The sequence below is a fragment of the Crinia signifera genome, chromosome 6, assembly GCF_055691185.1.
Source record: "Crinia signifera chromosome 6, ASM5569118v1, whole genome shotgun sequence".
In the NCBI taxonomy this organism is placed as follows: domain Eukaryota; kingdom Metazoa; phylum Chordata; class Amphibia; order Anura; family Myobatrachidae; genus Crinia; species Crinia signifera.
The window spans coordinates 125,568,434-125,588,423 of record NC_139222.1 but is presented as its reverse complement, the minus strand read 5'-3'; the positions used below and the strand labels follow the sequence as shown (position 1 = coordinate 125,588,423).

General features: G+C 39.9%; 1 protein-coding gene across 1 annotated transcript in view; it reads left to right on the top strand.

The window, feature by feature from the left end:
- Positions 1 to 19,990, top strand: part of RIMS4 (regulating synaptic membrane exocytosis 4) — a 163,311-nt gene that overhangs the window by 133,055 nt on the left and 10,266 nt on the right. The window contains exons 3-4 of the mRNA XM_083147044.1: positions 3,800 to 3,909; positions 6,532 to 6,633. Of these exons, the coding sequence (XP_083003170.1) occupies positions 3,800 to 3,909; positions 6,532 to 6,633 (212 nt within the window). The remainder of the gene's footprint in view (positions 1 to 3,799; positions 3,910 to 6,531; positions 6,634 to 19,990) is intronic.

The following is a 19,990-nucleotide window of genomic DNA, read 5'->3' as shown; positions in this document are numbered from 1 at the left end:
CTCAATTAGGCCCTTTATCTATTATTTTTAATAATAAAAAATATATTAACTATAACATTATTATTATTATTATTATAATTTTATTATCTCTTACATATTTGTTGTCTGTTATTTGTCTTTGTCTGGTATGCATTCGGACACTGTTGGTCCGGCCACAACACAAAGTAGGTCAGGGAAGCAAAATATGGCAAAGTTGCATAATTAGTGGGGGTAGAAGACATGGGGTTTAAGAATTTTTTTTGAAGAGATCCAGGAGCCAACCACAGAGAGGTGTATGTTGGCACACCATGGGCATGGGTCCAGTATGCATTTGGACGCTGTTGGACCGATTTGGATGAAACCAATTCGAGGTGCCATGATTGGGTCAAGATTAGTTTTGCAGTCACTGAGACCCCCAATTCTGACCCTGTGGGTGTCCCTGAGCCCAAAAAAGTGGTTCGGCCACTACACAAATTGGGTCAGGGAAGCAAAATATGGCAAAGTTGCATAACATAGAGAGGGTAGAGCACATGCAGTTTAGGAAAAAAGAATGTGGTGAGATCTGGGAGCCGACCACACAGAGAGGTGTATGCCGGGCACACCATGGGCATCTGGAGCATGTTCCGGGCCTTCCACTGGATGGATTTGGATGATAACTTTAGATGACACTAGGCAGCTACCTCATGGGTCTGTTGAAAGAACTGTCAAGCTTAAACAAGAGCATAAAGTTCAAGTAATGCTAATTACCAACCAAGCTCAAGCAACGCCGGAACCTCAGCTAGTTTATACATATTTACTAAGTAGGACCACTAACATGGGCAGTCCTTCTATGTTCTACCCATTTACACTCCACTCAAGGTGGTGTATGGTACAGTGACATATTTTGTAGTTTCTGATAACTTTTGGACTGACAATACTGATACAAGCAACCATGTGCCACCCCCAACATGTGTCACTCCTAGTGCCTCATGGGAAATTCACCACTGTAGACAGTGAATCTGTTCACTACCCAATCGTTAGTTTAATGTGTCAGTTTATCTCAGACCTACATCTTTAATATCTGTCTTTATTAACTTAAACTTAACTTAACCCTGTTTAGCATTATTGGTCCAAACAAATCTCTGCTATGCGTATAATCACACCAGCATAAAATACCCATGCCTTGTCAAAACAATAGTGTCTTCCACCTGACATACTGTAAGTACCTGCAATTCTCATTTGTCCTTGAAATCTTTTTTTTTCAGCCCAGTATAAAGTATATTATTTGTATTTGAGCCCAAAGGAATCTTCATGGTTGCATCTCTTATGTAAATGCCATTTCTCATATATTTGTGCATCATCGTTTATCAATGCCAAGTGTCGTCCCAGCTCTGGCATATATAAGGAAATGTATACCTTGCATGATTTATTGTCTATTACACAGCTTCTACACTTACTTGTCAGTGGTAGTGATACATGTGCAGCTGGGTGATGTGTTTGCTCATTAAGATAGTAAATGATATGGCTGTGCCAAAGAACAACCTATGACTATACTCCTCGGTAACTGCTGTTCTGATCCATAGGCCAAAAGTGTATCGTTCCTTCTAAAGCAGAGAAAAAAATGTTTTAGCCCTCATTTAGATTTGGATGGATTTGTGATTTGCGTCATCATAGCCCTGTTGCCCGCTACACAATGAAGCAAATCGATTAGTTTTATTTCAACACATGCCCAACACTTACTCATTGGAGCTCACTAGATGTTCTCGATGTGAGGCCTAAAATTTAGAAAAGTACAGATAACTAAAAATAAAAATGTATAATTGCTGCCAGTAATTCCAAGACAGTTGATGGACTGACTTATGGATTTATGGTTCAACATAAAAGATTCTTCCCTGTGTGTAGAAAATAGCTATACTCTAACCTGGCAGATGAAACGCAAAGCGGAATTGGCACAAAATACAGTTCAATCAAAGTAACACATCCTTTTTATGTAACAATAATTGGTAAGCTTTAGACTACTATGATGAGCATAATAGTAACTCATTTTAGGGGGTAATTTAATAATTGATCCAGGGGTGGGCGGGTAAATCAATTGATACCAATAGCTGGCATTGTTAAGGATTTTGTTTCAACTGCGTTGCGGCAGGAGAAACAAAATCCAAGATACAGTAAGTGCAATTTTCACAGCTGCAATTGTGAAAACACAGAGTAAGATCCCTGATCACGCAGTTTACATAGAACACTGAGTACATTGTATCCAAAAAAGGGACAATAATTGAAGTCCCCTACACCAAAACAGAGAAAAAATTTAGCAAAAACAATAGGAAAGGACATTTTTTTGTGGTAAATTTCACCGCAGATAATTTAATTCCCCACTTAGCTGGCTTACAGTAACATACCTACCAACTGTCCCAATTTTTGCAGCACAATCACAATTTTTTTGACTGCACCACATCCCATGCACGGTAAGCAGTGTCCCATGGTTGGGGGGCAGTTAGGGACCCCCCCTATCACTCGCTGCTCTGCTCTATTCATATGGAGATAGGGACACAGGAATGCCAACAGCTCATGGAGCACTGGCCATGCCCCCACAGCTGCAAAAAGGGTGAGTGGCCTAATGGAAGTGCAGTGATCTTAGGCCATATCCCTGACCACAAGGCCATGCCCCTTAATTTGGGTGTGTGCTTTTGTCCCACAGTCTGTTACTACAAATTTGGGAGGTAAGCAGTATGTACATACATCTCCATCACTAGTTAAGGTAAATTTACTAAAGCTTTTAAAAATGAAAAGAGGTAATGTTACGCATAGCAGACTCTGTCTATAATTTTCTAGGATGCAATAGAGAAATGATAGACAGAATCTGATTGGTTGCTATAGACAACATCACCTCTTTTTAATTTTTAGAAGTTATAGTAAATGTACCCCTTAATGTCTATAAAACAAAAGGTCTACCAAATTTAGGGCAAATGCAGGAGTAAATATGGGTATTTTAACACATAAATAAAGGTGTAATCAGGCTTCCCAAATAAATGTAGTAGATTATATTCATTAGAGGCTAATTGTCACCAGTAACTATCATTATTTATGGCTGCATATTACAGCAATACCATAAGTATTTATTACCATGCTGGTGCTACAATGTGAGTCACTGTACGTAGTAGGCGGTTACATTTATTCCCATTGCTATTCCCCTGATATATTTTTTACTTCCAGGAACCATAATCATTTACAGCCTGAAAACCGCTTCAAAACTGTGTGGATCCTATGGTTTGGTCACCAGATATGTCCAGGGGTTAAAGTGAGGGGGAACGGGGTGGAACTGAGTTCTACCACCTCCACATTGGCCCTGAACAGTAATTCTCACAGAAAAGCATTCTAGTTTGCAGGGGGATGCCAAAAATCCTACCACTGGCCCTGTCTCTGACTAATGGGAATATGGGAGGGGGGGGGGGAGGGTAATTAGGTGGCACAGAGAAATGAGTTCCCCCACCTCTGCGTAACCACTTTAAGCCCTGGATATGTCTGAATGAAGCAACCAAACATTGTTCATCAAACTCCAGGCAGTGAATATATATCTCCTTCATACGTTTTGCCCTGTAAGGGGGCTCTTTGATTATCAGACCAGTAGTCCTCTCCTGATCTCTGTTAGCTGGTGAGTTGCATCATTGCCAGTTTAAGACAGTATTATAGGAGAAAATCTATTTCATGGAGTAAGACGTTCTGAATTTGCAGAAGTCTGGACTTTAGAGTGACGCAGTGCTTCTCTTCAGTTTGATTTAAAATGTGCACGGTGAATAGAATGCTTATATTTTTTACATTAACTATATACTTTCATCTGCAGCTTAAACTACAGTGGAATGCTGGCATCCGATGGACAATTTAGTGACTTCCTCTCCGGCATGGGTCCAGCTCAATTTGTTGGCCGTCAAACACTAGCAACTACATCAATGGGTAAGTGACACAGAGCAGAGTCTGATTTATTGCTCATATCAGCCACTGAAACATTGCTTTCCTTCCTTCTAACCCATTCTGCAGTTTATCTTCACACACACAAGTGTATTTTTCATCAACTACGATGTTTTAATAAAAAAGGATGCTCAGTGATCTAGTTGGCTGTTGTTTAATGCTGTACTTTTACTAACATCAGTTTTTCATCACCTGCTTTTGTGCGGATATATAAATCGTAATTTGTTCCCATCTACCTTTCCCATGATTCTTTGCTGTGTAGATGATGCATCTTCAGGCTTGTATACACTGACATTTCTCTTATATTAATACTATAATACAGTATACATCAAAATAGTTAACTATTTAGTACATGAACTCCATTGTATATTGCCTGCTGCACTGCAGTGTATGTATTTCACCAGAGGATGACTGGGCAGAGTATTATTGTTTTATAGTGCAGTAGATTTCAAACTGAAATCTTTAACCATGTAAGTGACCATTTCTTTTTCAACAAATGGATAAAAATTAACCTCCCACTCTTACCAGTCAGAGTCCATATGAATGGGTCGACAATTGACTGTCCATCTAAACACTGTGGACCTATCAACTGGATACCCCTCCTCATGACTGGTGTACTTTTTTTTTACTAGGCGTGGCCTAATTGCGGGAGGTGTGGTCACAACTCCCCACACCTGCTTAGGCCAGGCCCCCAAAATGGGTAAAGGGGTGAAATAACACTCTAAAGTCGAGGGGGAGTGTTATTGTGCCCCCTCCCCCCCCTCCACTGCAGCACACACCTACAGCATGTGCTGTTCTGATAGAAGCAGGCTCAGCATGAGCTCTCATGCTGTCAGTGAGACGCTCATGCTGAGCCTGCTGTCAGCACAGCACATGCTGTAGGTGTGTGCTTCTGCTGCCCAGGAGGCACAGTGGGGGAATGGGGGGGTCAGACCATGGCCCCAGCCAGGCCCCTTCAGCTTCCCCCCTCCTCTCGGTGGCCCTGATGATATGACAAGTAGCGGCTTCATTGGAGGAGCTGCATCACAATTCAAAAATTTAAATAGGGAGCCACACTCACTGCCAGTGAGTCAGTTTGGAATGGCAGTTGGTGTGGCTTCCCTATTTGAATTTATAACTGTGCAGCAGCCCCTATACTGGAGCCTCCTCTGGATGTGACTGTGTCAGCCACAGTCCACCTGAATGCAGTCGCATCACTTGACTGGGCCAGCTGAGCGGTGAAATAAAAATTGGATAAAAGTTAATAGTGCAATATAGACAAGTCTATATTTAAGGGTTTCCATCTAAATGTATTTATTTAACAGTAGAAATATGTGGTGCCATGTATTAACTCTTATTCGAACAAATACAGCTCTCTCAGTTAAAGTTAAGTGTATGGCAGCTATCAAATCACTATACTCGCACTATTCTCAGCATTCTTGAAAATTTTAGTATTGTAGTATACCCACATACCCAGCGGCTACCCTTACCTTATTGGTTTACAGCGCAGTCCCTACCTCACCTTTTTTGTCCAGCTATCAAATCAGCTTTCTTGAAGAAATTGCATTGGGCTGTATTTATTGATTTATTTATTTTAAACCATTTCTATTGCAGCAATTGTAACATAGAAAAGTGAAACAAATTCAGTACAGATAATAACAATGGCACAGTGTGCAAAATCAATGTAATTGATGAAGTGATTAAGCACTTTGCTATTTAAGATCTACTTGCTAAAGATTGAAATGACAAACTTGCTTTGCCTGGTCTAGGTAGACGTGTTTACCAAGGACTGCAGACCTACGCAAAAATACTATTTTCATTTTGCAGTGTTATATTAGCAAAATAGGATGTAAGGTTAGAGAGCTACATTTATAGGCACATTGGGGGTTATTCTGGTTGATTCGCAAGGCTGCGCATTCACAGCCTTACGAGTCCACTGGCCGCCTCCCACAGATGTTACACAGTAACATTAATTCGCAGCCTGGCGGGATCCGCCCCCATCATTCGATGGTCACCACCCATCGAATGATGGTGAAGGCTCACGCATATGTAAGGTTGCCTCAGAGCAACCTTACAGGTGCTTGTTTGCTCAAGGGGAAGTAGGCGGGCATCCGTCATGCCTTATAAGCATGAGAACGCCCAGCGTTCTCATGGGAACGGCCATGAGAACGTTGGGCGTTCCCATATGGTAATGGAGCAGCCCACTGCCCCATGCCTCTCTCCGCCCCCCATCCGCAAGGTTGCTTGTGTGCAGCCGGCAAACAATCTATTCGCCGAGGCCGCACGCATAAAGCACATGCGCAGAAATGCTCACAGCCTGAAGTATACTAATTACTCTTCGGCTGAGGGCATAGCTTGGAGACAAAAATGCCTTCTGAATCTGACCTTGGATGTAGACTTTAAATCTATTTTATATTGGTTTGCTGGCTTAAAAACAGGGCTAAGGTCAACTTGGAAGTAAAATATGAAACAGTGTCCAAACTTCAAAATGCATAATGGATAAGTAAATGCAGACTTACATGGTTGTTAAATCTGGAGCTAATCACAGCCAGCTATTAATATATATATATATTAAAACAACCTTTATATGTGGTGTTGTGCAGTACATATATATTTTATATTTCTCAGGGGATGTTGAGGTTGGGCTACTGGAAAGAAATGGACAACTTGAAGTGGAAATTATTCAAGCTCGAGGCCTCACAGCAAAGGCTGGCTCCAAAACACCACCAGGTATGTTACCTTCACCTGGTGAGTTTCAAGTCACTGTATGTAATCAAATGTGATTAGAGGCAAAGCCCACAGAAACCTGCCAGAACCTCCAAGTGTTTTTTAATGTCAAGCTTTAAAGTTGTCAGCTGTATCTGCAAATTATACATTCCCCAGAAATGCTCAGAATAAAAGATGGTCCTCTGGAATTCTGTCTGTCCAGGCAAGATTCTGACAAAAATCGTAGCAACTTGCTTTCATGCTGCCTCTCTAAAAACAAATGTCAACTTGTGGGAAGTCTCTGGATTTACACTGCGATTGGTGGTAGTTTAACCCTTTGAGTGCCATGTTGCTACAAATTAAAATATCCCCTAAAGAGCGACTGTTCTTTTTTTTTGGTTGCAACTAAACTTAAGTGATTTTTATTTATTTATGCTAAAAGAACAGTCACTGTGAGCAACGCTGGCATTTTTAGCAGATATTTTGAGGATCTTTCACAGCAACGTTGGAATTCAAAGGGTTAAACTTGCCAAAAAAAAAAAAACCAAACACAACTTATTCTCCCCTTGGTCTCTTTGCCATATTGTTTTCTGTAACATAATATTGACTTTATTGGTGCTTCATTGGAAGTAGATTGATTCTTTGAAGGTGTTTCTGGAAACTTTACAGTCCCAGCTGAATTATACATTCCTCCCTGGGAAATGTTTGCCATTTCTCATTTGGGAAAGCACTCTTTGTTTAAAAGATACAGATAGGGTGCACTGCGCTCACCTTTTTGTCAGTTGTGTTTCAGCGCTGCTTTGTCTTAAGGGTATCCCAAACCCTTTTTGTTCATATATAATGTTTGGAGAATGGACATAAGCGCTGCCTGTATTCAAATGAAAATGTATTTTGTGTGTGTGGTGGTAAAATGATGAAACTGAGGGTATCACTTTACATTTCACTTTACTAATTTGGACAAAAAATAAAATTAAAAGTAAGAGAAAACCTGGAAAAATTGATAATGGGGTGTTGGAAAGTTGAGAAAAGTGAGCTGTTCTAATGGTCTGTTCTGGGAGGTTTGTTGATTCCTCTTAATTGGTGTTTTATTCACACCTATATGGGGTTCCCCTTAGTAGGGAAATTTTCGTCACAGTATCACTGTGGGGACATTCCCTATTGGGGCTCAGGTGGTCTGTACTAGACTCCTTTACACTCCCATAGGTCTTTTTTTCTGTGGTATATGGTCTCCCTCGGTGACTTGTGATGAAAATGTGAATGGCATGAAAGTTAATAGTTTGTTATTATAGTCAAATGTTGACACGTAGGAGGGGAGCCTTAGGGGCTTAGGGCGATTCACTATGAACCGGACGGACTGACCCCAACCAGAGGCTACAAACCGTGAGTGCCAAACAGACTGCCCACCACTACCTGCCCAGCGGGACGCTGCAGGCAGGATCAGTAACTAAACAGGGAGACATAGGCACAGCCAGGAGAGGACATAGGCTCACCTATACTCTATGGGAGTATAGTCTATGGGAGAAAGGACCTATGGAAGTGTAAAGAAGTCTAGTAAAGACCACCTGAACCCCAATAGGGAATCTCCCCACAGTGATACTGTGACGAAAATTTCCCTACTAAGGGCAACCCATATAGGTGTGAATAAAACACCAATTAAGAGGAACCATCAAACCTCTCAGAACAGACCATTATAACAGCTCACTTTTCCCAACTTTCCAACACCCCCATTACCAATTTTTCCACGCTTTCTTTGTCTTTTCTTTTCTGTTCAAATTAGTAAAGTGGGTACTTGTGTATTATCACGGCGCCCATCGCATCGCATACCACTAATTAAGGTATGCGATGGGACCCGATTTTTGGGTCCAAAGACCCACACTGTACAATAAAATATTGCATCGCATGCCATTAAAATGGCATGCAATGCGATGCGATTTTAAATTGTACAAGCACCCTGATGGGGGATTACTATGTTAAATGCACCCCCATTGTTAATGCCACCCCCACTATCAACGCCAACCCGAACCGCGGCGAGCGCAGTGAGCCCGCGAGGGGCGGCGGTACGCGTCCTCTGACCTTTTCATACACCCACTACCCACGTTGGTATGGAGTTGATTTTATATAGTCTGGTGAGCGCAGCGAGACCGAAGCGTGGCGAGTGGACGCGGATTACATGTAAAGTAATCGGGTCAAATCGCATTGCATGCGAACCGATCGCATGCGATGCGACCAATACGATGCCGTACAATGGAAATCTTGGGTGCCGTGATAATACACAAGTACCGTAAAGTGAAATTTAAAGTGATACTTACCCTCAGTTTCATTATTTTACCACCACACACACAAAATACATTTTCATTTGAATGCAGGCAGCGCTTTTGTCCATTCTCCAAACATTATACTCTCTGTTTAAGTGTGCCCATACATCAGACAGCATGATCTACCAAACCCCCACCAGAACCATTGATCAGATCAGCTGGCCATCAATGATTGGTGATCCGATGGGGGATCATGCCATTGCCCCAATCCATTGCTGGTGATTATAAGGCTACTGTTGTTTTTTATATTATTATTATTATTATTATTATTATTATTATTATTAATAATAATAATAATAATAATAATAATAATAATATTAATAAATATGGGAAATCTGCCTATGAAGTCAAGTATTATAGCCTTACTTGCTGCTTAACTATACTGTTTTACATATTTTACAATTATTAGTCATATCTTACAATGTTTGTATACACTTGAAAATTAAAAGATTTAAATGGCAGCTTCTATTTATTAACTTATCCCTCAAGTGCTGCTGTATCTGTAATTATGTTAATAAGCAAATCATGTTGCTGTTTTGAAGCAGTAACAGTATGGTCCACTGGAACTTGGCTTACTTGCTCTTTGCCCTTATCTCGGGTTGTTTTCTGAACTTGCTGTGAATCACTGTTTGTACCCAAATCCTGCCTATATCAAGTCCCTGGAGCATCCATGCAACTACCCACTAATCACTTTGCCAGTCTGCCAGCCACCTCTGTTCCTCTACTTCACCTACTCTATATAACTGGAGATAATAAGTTCCTACCACTTGGAGTTGGAGACCTAGAATAATCCGAGTACCTGTGAGCATGTAGTGCTCCACAATGGGTTATTATCAAAAGAGAAACGGAACAAAATGTATTCATTCAACTTGTGTTCACTGTAAAAATTCAAGCTAATGGCAGTGGAGTCATGGCTAGACATAAAATAACATCTCATCCCTTGGAACACGTGGGGAGGCGTTCAATTTTTATACATCAGGATTTTTAGGTCTCTGAAGCAGAAAGTTAAACGGAAAAATAAATTATTCATCAAGATTCCGTTGTTTGCCAAATTATTGTAGAGCTAAAGTTTGCCAGGCTTGCGGCTCTGTGTTATTATTGGAAATTGAACAAGCACTGCAGCTGTTTTCAGAAAGCTCTTTCAAATAATTGGATGTAATTCAGCAAACTCTTACAAGATACTGCAATTATTTGAAAGGAAATATTCAATATCTAATAAATCTGTGCTAGGGTGACATGCTTTGCAGCCTTTCAGAAAAGTGCAAAGTTTTGCTCTGCAGCAATGTGACAGCAATTATGCAGTCACATTGATTTGGAACCTTATTAGATATTTGCTGATCACTTAAAAGTGGCACACTTTGCACCTACAATATTGCATGTAGGCGCAACATCAGAAAATCAGGAGGCCCTCCAGGCCCCCCAGAAAGGTGGGCAAGTCTCAAGCATACCCACAGATCCCCCCCTCGGCTGCCCACTTATGTAGCAAGCATAAGTTGCATTGAAGTACATCATCATAGCCCTACATACAGTGTCTCTTTTAATCCCACTGTATAGCACAAGGGGGTCTAGCCACCAAGTAGCAACATACCCTCCAACATGGCCCATTCCATTAGGTACAAAATGCTCTGTTTCTGGACTTCCCTGACAGTGGCAGTTGCAGAGTTGGGGCTGCAGCACAGTCCAATATTCAAATAGGGGAGCCACACCTAATGCCACTACAAACATCACTGTCCTGGAATCACTGGCAGTTGATGTGACCTCCCCTCTTTGAATTTTGGACTGTGCTGGAGTCCAACCTCTGTAAATGCCAGTGACAGGGAAGTCCAGGAACAGAGCATTTTGTACCTAATGGAATGGGTCATGTTGGAGGGTATGTAGCAATGGGGTGCCACACCCTCAATAATTCAATCTTTCCACTGGCAATTCTCCCTCAACCAGGCAGAGGCAGGAAAGTTGGTAATTATGAGCTGGGGTTTATTCAGCAGTCCTTCATTGGTTGCCTTGGTTACTGCTACAAGCAGGAAGCATCTCTTCTACTAAGACATCTGCCTCCTAGAGATTGCACTGAAAGTCAAACATCTGTCCATCTCTGAATAAGGCCCTTAATAGTTTCATGCCAATGCTGTGATTAAATTGGACGGTGTTTGTGCCCTGTAAAGATTGTCTAATTTCTGTTCAGCTAAACATCACCATTTGTTTAAAGTGCTAAACTATTATGGAAAAAAGAAAAGAGAAATACATTCCTGCAGGATGGATATAATCAAAGCATTGATTGTTTTATTTCCTGACCAATTTTAAAAGTAATGTGACATCGGATATTACTGTTTTTATATAGCGAAAGTTAAACTGACACCTGGTGCATCACAATTGTATTAATTTCTGAGTTACAATTTAGCATTGTGATACTGTAATGACATAGGCATTCTAAATAAGCATTACCATATTGCGTGTACAATCAGTACTGGCTGTGTCGTCACATTGTGAATGTAATTTATTTAATCCCATAATACTGCAATGGAAAATGCACATAGAACATATAATTAGGAAAAACTTTGCAGCCTGGGCCACTTACACAACTTCAGCATAGGAGCAATGAACATAAAGACCCCTTTAATACCCACAACAATAAGTACCAGGCTATGCTAGGCTGGCCTAGTCACACCACAAGATGGAGATCCCATTGCAATATGGAATCATTCCAGCTTAGCCAGCATGTTTTTCTCTACCTAGGGAAATTGGGCCCTCAAATATCAAAATACTTGTACAATAAAATGGAGTATAATTACAGTACCTACCTAATTATAGTTATGTTACACAAATTATGCATTTCTACCCCTGGTGCATTTGGTATGCGGTCATTAGGTCGACATTGTCGAGATCGACAGTCATTAGGTCGACTACTATTGGTCGATAGTCATTAGGTCAACACATGAAAAAGGTTGACATTCATTAAGTCAACGAGTTCAAAGGTTGATAGAAGCAATAGGTCAACGTGAAAGGGTCGACATGGGTTTTTTATGATTTTATAATTAAACCAACTTGTTCATACTGCCACCACCCATTCACAAGGCGACTCGCTCGCAGGGGCTCGCAAATGGATGTGACACATTTTTCTATGGTCGACGACCTTCGAAATGTGTGGAAGGTGCACGCATATGTAAGGTTGCTCTAAGCAACCTTACATATGCGTTCACGTTCAGGGGGAAGTGGGCAGGCAGCAGACATCTGATGGTGATGTATGCTGCCAACCCCCCGCCTGTTTGTCATGCCCCCATTGGCATAGAAACCCCCAGCGTTCTCATGGAAACGTCCATGAAACGCTGGGCGTTCCCATATGGTGGTGTGAGCTCACCAACGCCTCATGCCCCTCACTGCCCATGCCCACTGGGTGCATGGGGTGCATACACCAGATATGCGAATGCGCACTAACACATTGGTCCCTGTGTGAATGCAGCCCTGCTGCGTAGTAACCTGAATAAGATCCATGGAGAAAGGAGTAGTGAAGTCTATCCCTGTTGTCAGTGCTGTAAATGCAGATCGATACTATTGCCACACCAGTAGGAGGAGGGCATGCTCGCAACCACTATAACCTGGGTCATGCGCCCAGTCTGAATTCTAGACTCCCAAATGTTGGGAGGTATTATTTTATCTCCCTGGTCCGACTTCTGCCACCTTACTCCTTCCAACCACCTAAAATGCTTCCAGTAAACAGTTTAGTATTGCCTACAAATAAGTTGATATGGCAGTTTCTTATAGTTTAGGTTTCTGGTTTTCCTATTCTAAAACATTTGTCAGTAAAAATGAATGCGTTATTGATTTACCACCTGCTAACAAGCAGAAATATAATTAAACCACTGTCTGTCAGTAACTCCAGTTAATGGTCACTGCTGAAGGTTTTAACAGAAAATCAATCCATATATATCAGCCAAGGCATACAAGGCCAAGCCATACATTACTGTTCAAGGATTCCCCTCAAGAGGATCCAGAACGAAAATCCAAATAATGGGAAATTGCTTTTTAAGAGAATGGCAAAATTACAATATTAAGCATTCAAAAGCATACTGTAATACTGTATAGTTAGTTACCATAAAACAAACATAGTAACATAATAACATAGTAACACAGTAATTTAGGTTGAAAAAAGATGTTATTCCATCAAGTTCAACCTATCTAATTTTATATCAGACTAGCAAATAACTATAACATTCCCATAAACGCATCCATTTTTTTTTTTAAACTCATTTACTGTGTTTTCTGTTACCACATTTTCTGCCAAAGCGTTCCAGAACTTAACAGTTCTCACGGTGAAGAATCCTCTTCTTAATTCCGTATGAAATTTTGTCTGTTTAATTCTCAGTGCATGCCCTCACGTCCTAAGTACAGCCCTGTTACTGAATAAGTCATCCTAAAGCTCCTTGGAGATATCACCTCTCAGTCTTCGTTTTTCAAGTGAATACATATTCAGCCTGGATAGCCTATCTTTATATTCTGTCGACTCTAGACCCCTTATTAATTTAGTTGCCCTTCTCTGAACCACTTCAAGTTTATTTATATCTTTTTTTAAGGTGAGGTTCCCAGAACTGGACACAGTACTCTAAATGAGGCCTTACCAACGATTTGTAAAGTGGTACTATCACACTGGCATCTCTTGATTCCTGCCAAGGTCCTGTTTGCCTTCGCTGCCGCACTTGAGCAGTGTGCACTATTACTCATTCTATCATTTATGAAAATGCCTAAATCCTTTTCCACTGCAGAGCTCCCAATACTAACCTCATTTAATTTATAACTAGCGTGAGTATTTTTCTTCCAAAATGAATTACTTTGTATTTATCCACATTAAATTGCATCTTCCACCTTGCTGCCCACGTTGCAAGTTTAACCACGTCTTTTTGTAGTACTTCCACGTCCCCTTCTGAATTCATTACCTTGCTCAATTTTGTGTCATCTGCAAATATTGCAATACTACTTTGCAGGCCATCACCTATATCATTAATGAATATATTAAACATGGTGGGACCCAATACTGAACCCTGTGGGACACCACATTCCACCTTTCTCCAATTTGAAAATTTCCCAAACAGTAGCGAATATACATAATATACTGTATACTGGCCTGATTCTGACTTTAGGCCCTCACAAGTCCGATAAAACCACACTTGGAATGCAGATCAATCCATTGAAAATGTAATTCTAATGCAATTATAAGTTTTAATGGACTTTCTTGACAGATTTTGAGGTCAGTTCGAGCAAGGTGTGGTCAGATAAGGGCCTATTGTGTCCGTAATTAGCATTTGTAAATTATATTATTAGTTTTTCTAGAGACATATACAGTACTGTAGCTTTTTTTTCTGGTACAGTAGTTGAGGAAATCTGTATTTGATTTAACATTTAACATTTTTTGTACTGCTTTTTATATGTTTATATATTTTATTTAAACATACACTTCCCTTTGCTAGTTTAATAAATCTAATTCAAACCGTTTATTTGACTCTGAAACTTATAAAATGTAAAAAAATGTACTGATCTATAAAAATACATAGAATGGTAAGTTAGTCAGTACTATAGGGTTATTCAGACCTGATCCATGGGCTGCTGATTTACAGAGCAAATTTACAGATATTCTTCTTGATTTATTAATTAAACATAACTTTTAATATTAAGCAAAAGTTGTTTTCTTTATTGATTTTTTTTTTACCATTTGTAAATGTTGTACAATTACAGAACCTAGCATTATTATATGTCTGTGTACATAGTAATAATACTTTTATTTCGTACTGCTGGTAGATAAAGAGTTTGTTCGATCTCCCCTGGGCATGGTATAGGATTGTTACAGGGAAGATCGAGTGGTATGTCTTATGTAGTATGTTTGGTCCCCCCAATGTAAACTGGCGCTCAGAGTACCCTGAGTCATTAAAAAAACACAATATCGGTAACTACGTCCCACAGGAATGGGATGCTAGGATAAATCCCTTCTCCCTGGGAGTAGCAAACAAAGTAACCCTTCTTCGGATCAGATATGCCGGATCGTAAAATAGCAACATGGAATGTGGGAGGTATAAACTCCCCAATAAAAAGAAAAAAGATCCTGGTGTACCTGAACAAACTATGGATCGATGTGGCCCTTATACAGGAAACCCACCTAACAGCAAAGGAGATAGTGAAATTAAATACGATGGGGAAAAAAGTGATCGCTTCATCATCATACAACTCAAAGGCTAGAGGTGTAGTGACTCTTATATCCACCCAACTGCAATGCGAGGTAAATTAAATTGTGTCAGACAAAGAGGGGAGATACGTGATAGTAGATTTATTTATAAATAAAGCAAGATATATATTAGCAAATGTATTTGCCCCTAACGTAGATATAATGAGACCACTGTCCTCATGTATGTTGTTGGTTGGAGGAGATTTCAATTTGGTGACCTCTAGATACTTTGATAGGAGTGCTGGCCCATCAATACGGCCACGTTCTCCAAAATGTGGTATAAGATGGATTTGTGAACAGCTGAGATTAAGGGATATGTGGAGAGCCCGCCATCCGACGGAAAAAGAATACACGTGTTACTTGGGTGTTCACAAATCCTTCTCTAGAATTGACTATCTTTTGGTATCAGAATCTATACAGACCAGAGTGGGGGAGGTTCAAATTGAACCAATAACTATATCAGACCACGCCCTAGTATGGCAAAAACCGCCCTCCAACAAAATAGAGGTAACTTCAGACAATGGAGATTCCCAACATATTTAGCGATTTCTAGGGCATTTAAAAAAAATCTGGAGAATAGTTGGGTGGAGTTTGAGAGGAATAACAAACAAAATGAAGGAGACAACCCACAAAACTACTGGCAGACAGATAAAGCCGTATTAAGAGGGATCCTGATTGCTTATGAGAGTCAAAATAAAAGAATTAAAACTCAGAAATATAACATAGCCCAACAAAAATTAACAGATACCTATCATAAAATTTTTAAAAAGAAACCCAACCCCCAAACTAAAACAGAATATATTATTGCAAAACTACAATTTGAAAATACCCTGCAGACCATAGGCGATAGATACACATTCCAAAAAGAATATAGATTTCACAAAATGGGGAACCGCACAGGACGTATACTTTCAAATCTGCTTAGAACTTCATACCCATCCAATATAATACCAAATCTCAACAAGAGGGACGGAACAAAAACATCAGATAGCAAACAAATAGTCGAAACTCTAAGGGAATATTATGAACAAATCTATAAAGAGGCAAGTCTAAATAAAGAGGCGAAATACAGCTTTTGGGAAAAAGTCAATCTACCAAAAATTCCCCTAGAGATAGCCAATACAATCACTGTGCCAATAACAACTATAGAAGTAAAAAAGGCGATTAATTCATTAAAACCAAATAGAGCTCCAGGCCCAGACGGGCTCACGGGGGAATTTTATAAGATTCTACTCCCGCATATTACGGAGCCCCTTACAAAAGTGTTTAATAGCATCTTAACGATGTGCCAAATTCCACAATATTTCAATGCAGCATTAATATGGGTAATACCAAAAAAGGATAGAGATCAAGCATGCCCGGAATCGTACCGCCCAATATCACTGTTAAATGTGGATTACAAAATACTGACAAAAATCCTAGCAGAAAGAATAGAAACATTAATCCCAGATCTAAGTAATGTAGATCAAACAGGATTTATAAGAGGTAAACACTCCAACTGCAACATTAGAAAAATAATAGCGGTAATCCAACAAATAGAACAATCAGAGAATAACACACCTAATATTTTAATGGCGATTGATGCCGAAAAGGCTTTTGATCTACTGTCATCGGACCACCTTATAGAGACCCAAAGAAGATTTGGGTTCCCAGAAGAGTTTAGGGAAATATTGAAAGCACTATATACCAGTTCAACGTCCCAAGTGCTGGGAAATGGGTGCCTATCAGACCACATTAAGATAGAGCGGGGAACCCGACAAGGTTGCCCGATATCCCCATTATTATTCGCTCTCGCGATAGAACCGTTAGCTATAGCCTTAAGAGAAAATGTAGATATCCAGGGGATAAAGATAGGGAAAAATGAGATAAAAGCCTCATTGTTTGCTGACGATCTACTTCTCCTTATCTCAAACCCGAGTCTGTCGGTCCTTAAAATAATACAGACTCTAGACCAATTTGAAATATTTGCATGGTACAAAGTAAACCATAATAAATCAGAAATTTTAGAACTTATTGAGACCTAAATATTACATAACTCCACACAAAAATTTACAAAATTTCGATATCTAACATCCCCTATGAAATATTTGGCAATAAAATTTACTCCTAGAACACACGATCTATATAGATACAACTATACTCCTATTGTAAAACAAATAAAGAGACAACTAACAGAATGGATAAACCTTCTGTTATCCCTGTTAGGGCGAGCAGCAGTACTGAAGAGTGTGGTATTCCCCAAACTCCTGTATGCAATACAGATGTTACCCATAAAGCTATCCTGAGGAGATATCGCAACATGCAATAAAGCTTTTACAAAATTTCTGTGGCAGGGGAAAAAACCAAGAATAGCTCTAAAAAAATTGCATCTGCAACGCAGAGAAGGTGGCTTAGCGATCCCCAATATAGATAAATATATGTTGGCTATCTCCTTCAGATACTCAGCAGATTGGCTGCTTCGGAGATCGATATATACAAACTTTGAGATATAGCAAGCCTTAGTAACCCCATACACATTGAGTGCACTACTGCATACCCCCCAAAATTAATTCCTACAAAGATTAAATCAAATGTATTGTTCATGCCCACCTATCTTTCTTGGATAAAAACTCACAAACACCTACACTCTTTGCACACTGTATCTAAATATATAACAATTTGTGGTAATCCTATGTTCACTCCGGCATTAGAAAATGCCGTATTTAAATATTGGCAAACCCAAGGGATAATGGAAATTAAAGATATTTTTGACCCAGGGGAATGCTAAAAGACACAATTTCACATGTACCTCCAATTAAGGCACTTTATCCAAAATCTCACTCCTCACATTAATATTAGGGATAAAGAAAATAGGATAATACACAGTTATTGAAATTAAGTAAGGTGAGCCCATACAAAATAAAACAATTGTACTGGAACTTAATGCCTTTAGATAAGCACAGATTATGGTTAACACTTTGCACAGCCTGGTCCAAAGACCAAGTAGAAGAAAATTCTCTTCTAAACACACTTTCACACCTAGAAAAAGTATTGAAGCAATTGCCCTCGGCAATGCTCCAAGAAGTGCACTTCCTCACTATCCACAGAGCCTATATAGCACAGGGACAACGTAAATACATGGTTCAGGAGGAAAGGGGTATATGCCCTAAGTGTAAGATACAGAATGCACTCTTTAAACATAATTTTTGGGACTGCCCTAAGATCCAACGTTTCTGGAATAAATTTATAAATTTCATCAACAATACATTTGGATTGAAAGTAACTAGGAACATTAAGGCCTTGATGTTTGCGAATCTCACGATATGGGATCTCAAACCAGAGGAAAGGGGATTAATCCCAATATTAACAATAGTAGTCACAATCGCAAAAAAAGAGATTTTGAATAATTGGACATCAAAAAAAGTCCCAAGGATAGAGAATGTAAGACTTCTACTGGGGAAAACACTGCATTTTGAGAAACAAAATGCATTGCTGGACCAAAAGGGAGGGTTTAGGAGGTTGTATAGAAAATGGAGATACTATATAGAAACGTTGGACCAGCAAATACAACAACAAATTTGGGCATCATTTGAGGGAGGGAATGAAAATTAAGCCAAAAGTAAAATAAGGGATGGGAAACCGATAAGAATAGGTAAAGAGCAACAGTAGACGAGATAGAGGCGGGAGGCAATGTATTGGAAGGGGTACTAAATATATTGTGTGGGATACTGTATGTAAGAATGTTATGTGATTTGTTGTAAGTATGTCTTTGCTTGTATTGTATTAAGAAAATTAAAGAGAATAAAAAAAAAAAAGTTTGTTCTAGTACAGTGTTTCCAAAACCCGGTCCTCGTGATGCCCTAGTCCAGACATTTGGGATATCCCTGCTTCACCACAGTTGGGTAAATTAAAATTACTGAGACTACTTGTGCTCTTGAATGGATATCGTTCCTACCTACAAAAAATTTGTAATTGAGGATGAGGAGATGTACAGTAGTAACTCTCTAAACTCCATTGGAAGTTTACTGTTGTCATAGTTTAAGAAACACATGATTTAGCAGGAAACTGATTCTTACCTGGTGATTATGTATGATGACTTCTTTTTGTTACTACTGCCGCATCTGTGGGCCCCTACCTAAGTTTTGTCATGAAACCCAGCAATGCATTGTGTTACTCCTGATTATAAATCAGTCAAACCTTGGTGCTACACAGAAGCTAAATATTTCTAATTGTGTGTTCAACCATATGTAATATTGTAGGAAATAAAATAAAAATCTCTGCAAATCATATTTAATCATATTAAGTTGACTAGACGTTGTGTGCGAGCATGTTACTACTGAAGCTGGGTATATAAATTTGTTAGACACTTTGGTAGTTTGTTTCCTTGCATGGCGCCCACTAAGCTATTTGCTTAGTGGGCTATTCTGCGTAGTGAAGTCGCATCGCATCGCATGGGCCATTTTAGGGCCATGCGATGTGCGATGTGATGCAATTTTCCTATGTAATCTATTCTAACCCCGGGCCATCGCATCTGCTGCAAAATCGCATCCGATCGCATGCGATTTTTAATCGCATGCGATCGTATGTGATTTATAGGGTGGGTGATGCCATGAAATTAGGTATACAATTATATGATTCTATGTCCCAAAAAATAGGTTTAACGCACCCCCACCCCCACTATCCACGCCACCCCGAAGCGTGGCGAGCCCCGCGAGGGGCGGCGGAATGCGTCCTCCAACTTTTTCATTACCCCACTATTCACTTCGGCGCGGAGTTGGGCCCGAAGCGTGGTGAGCGTAACGATGATGGCTTCAGGGTGGCGTGGATAGTGGGGGGGGGGGTGCGTTAAATCTATTTTTGGGACATACAATAATTTTATTGT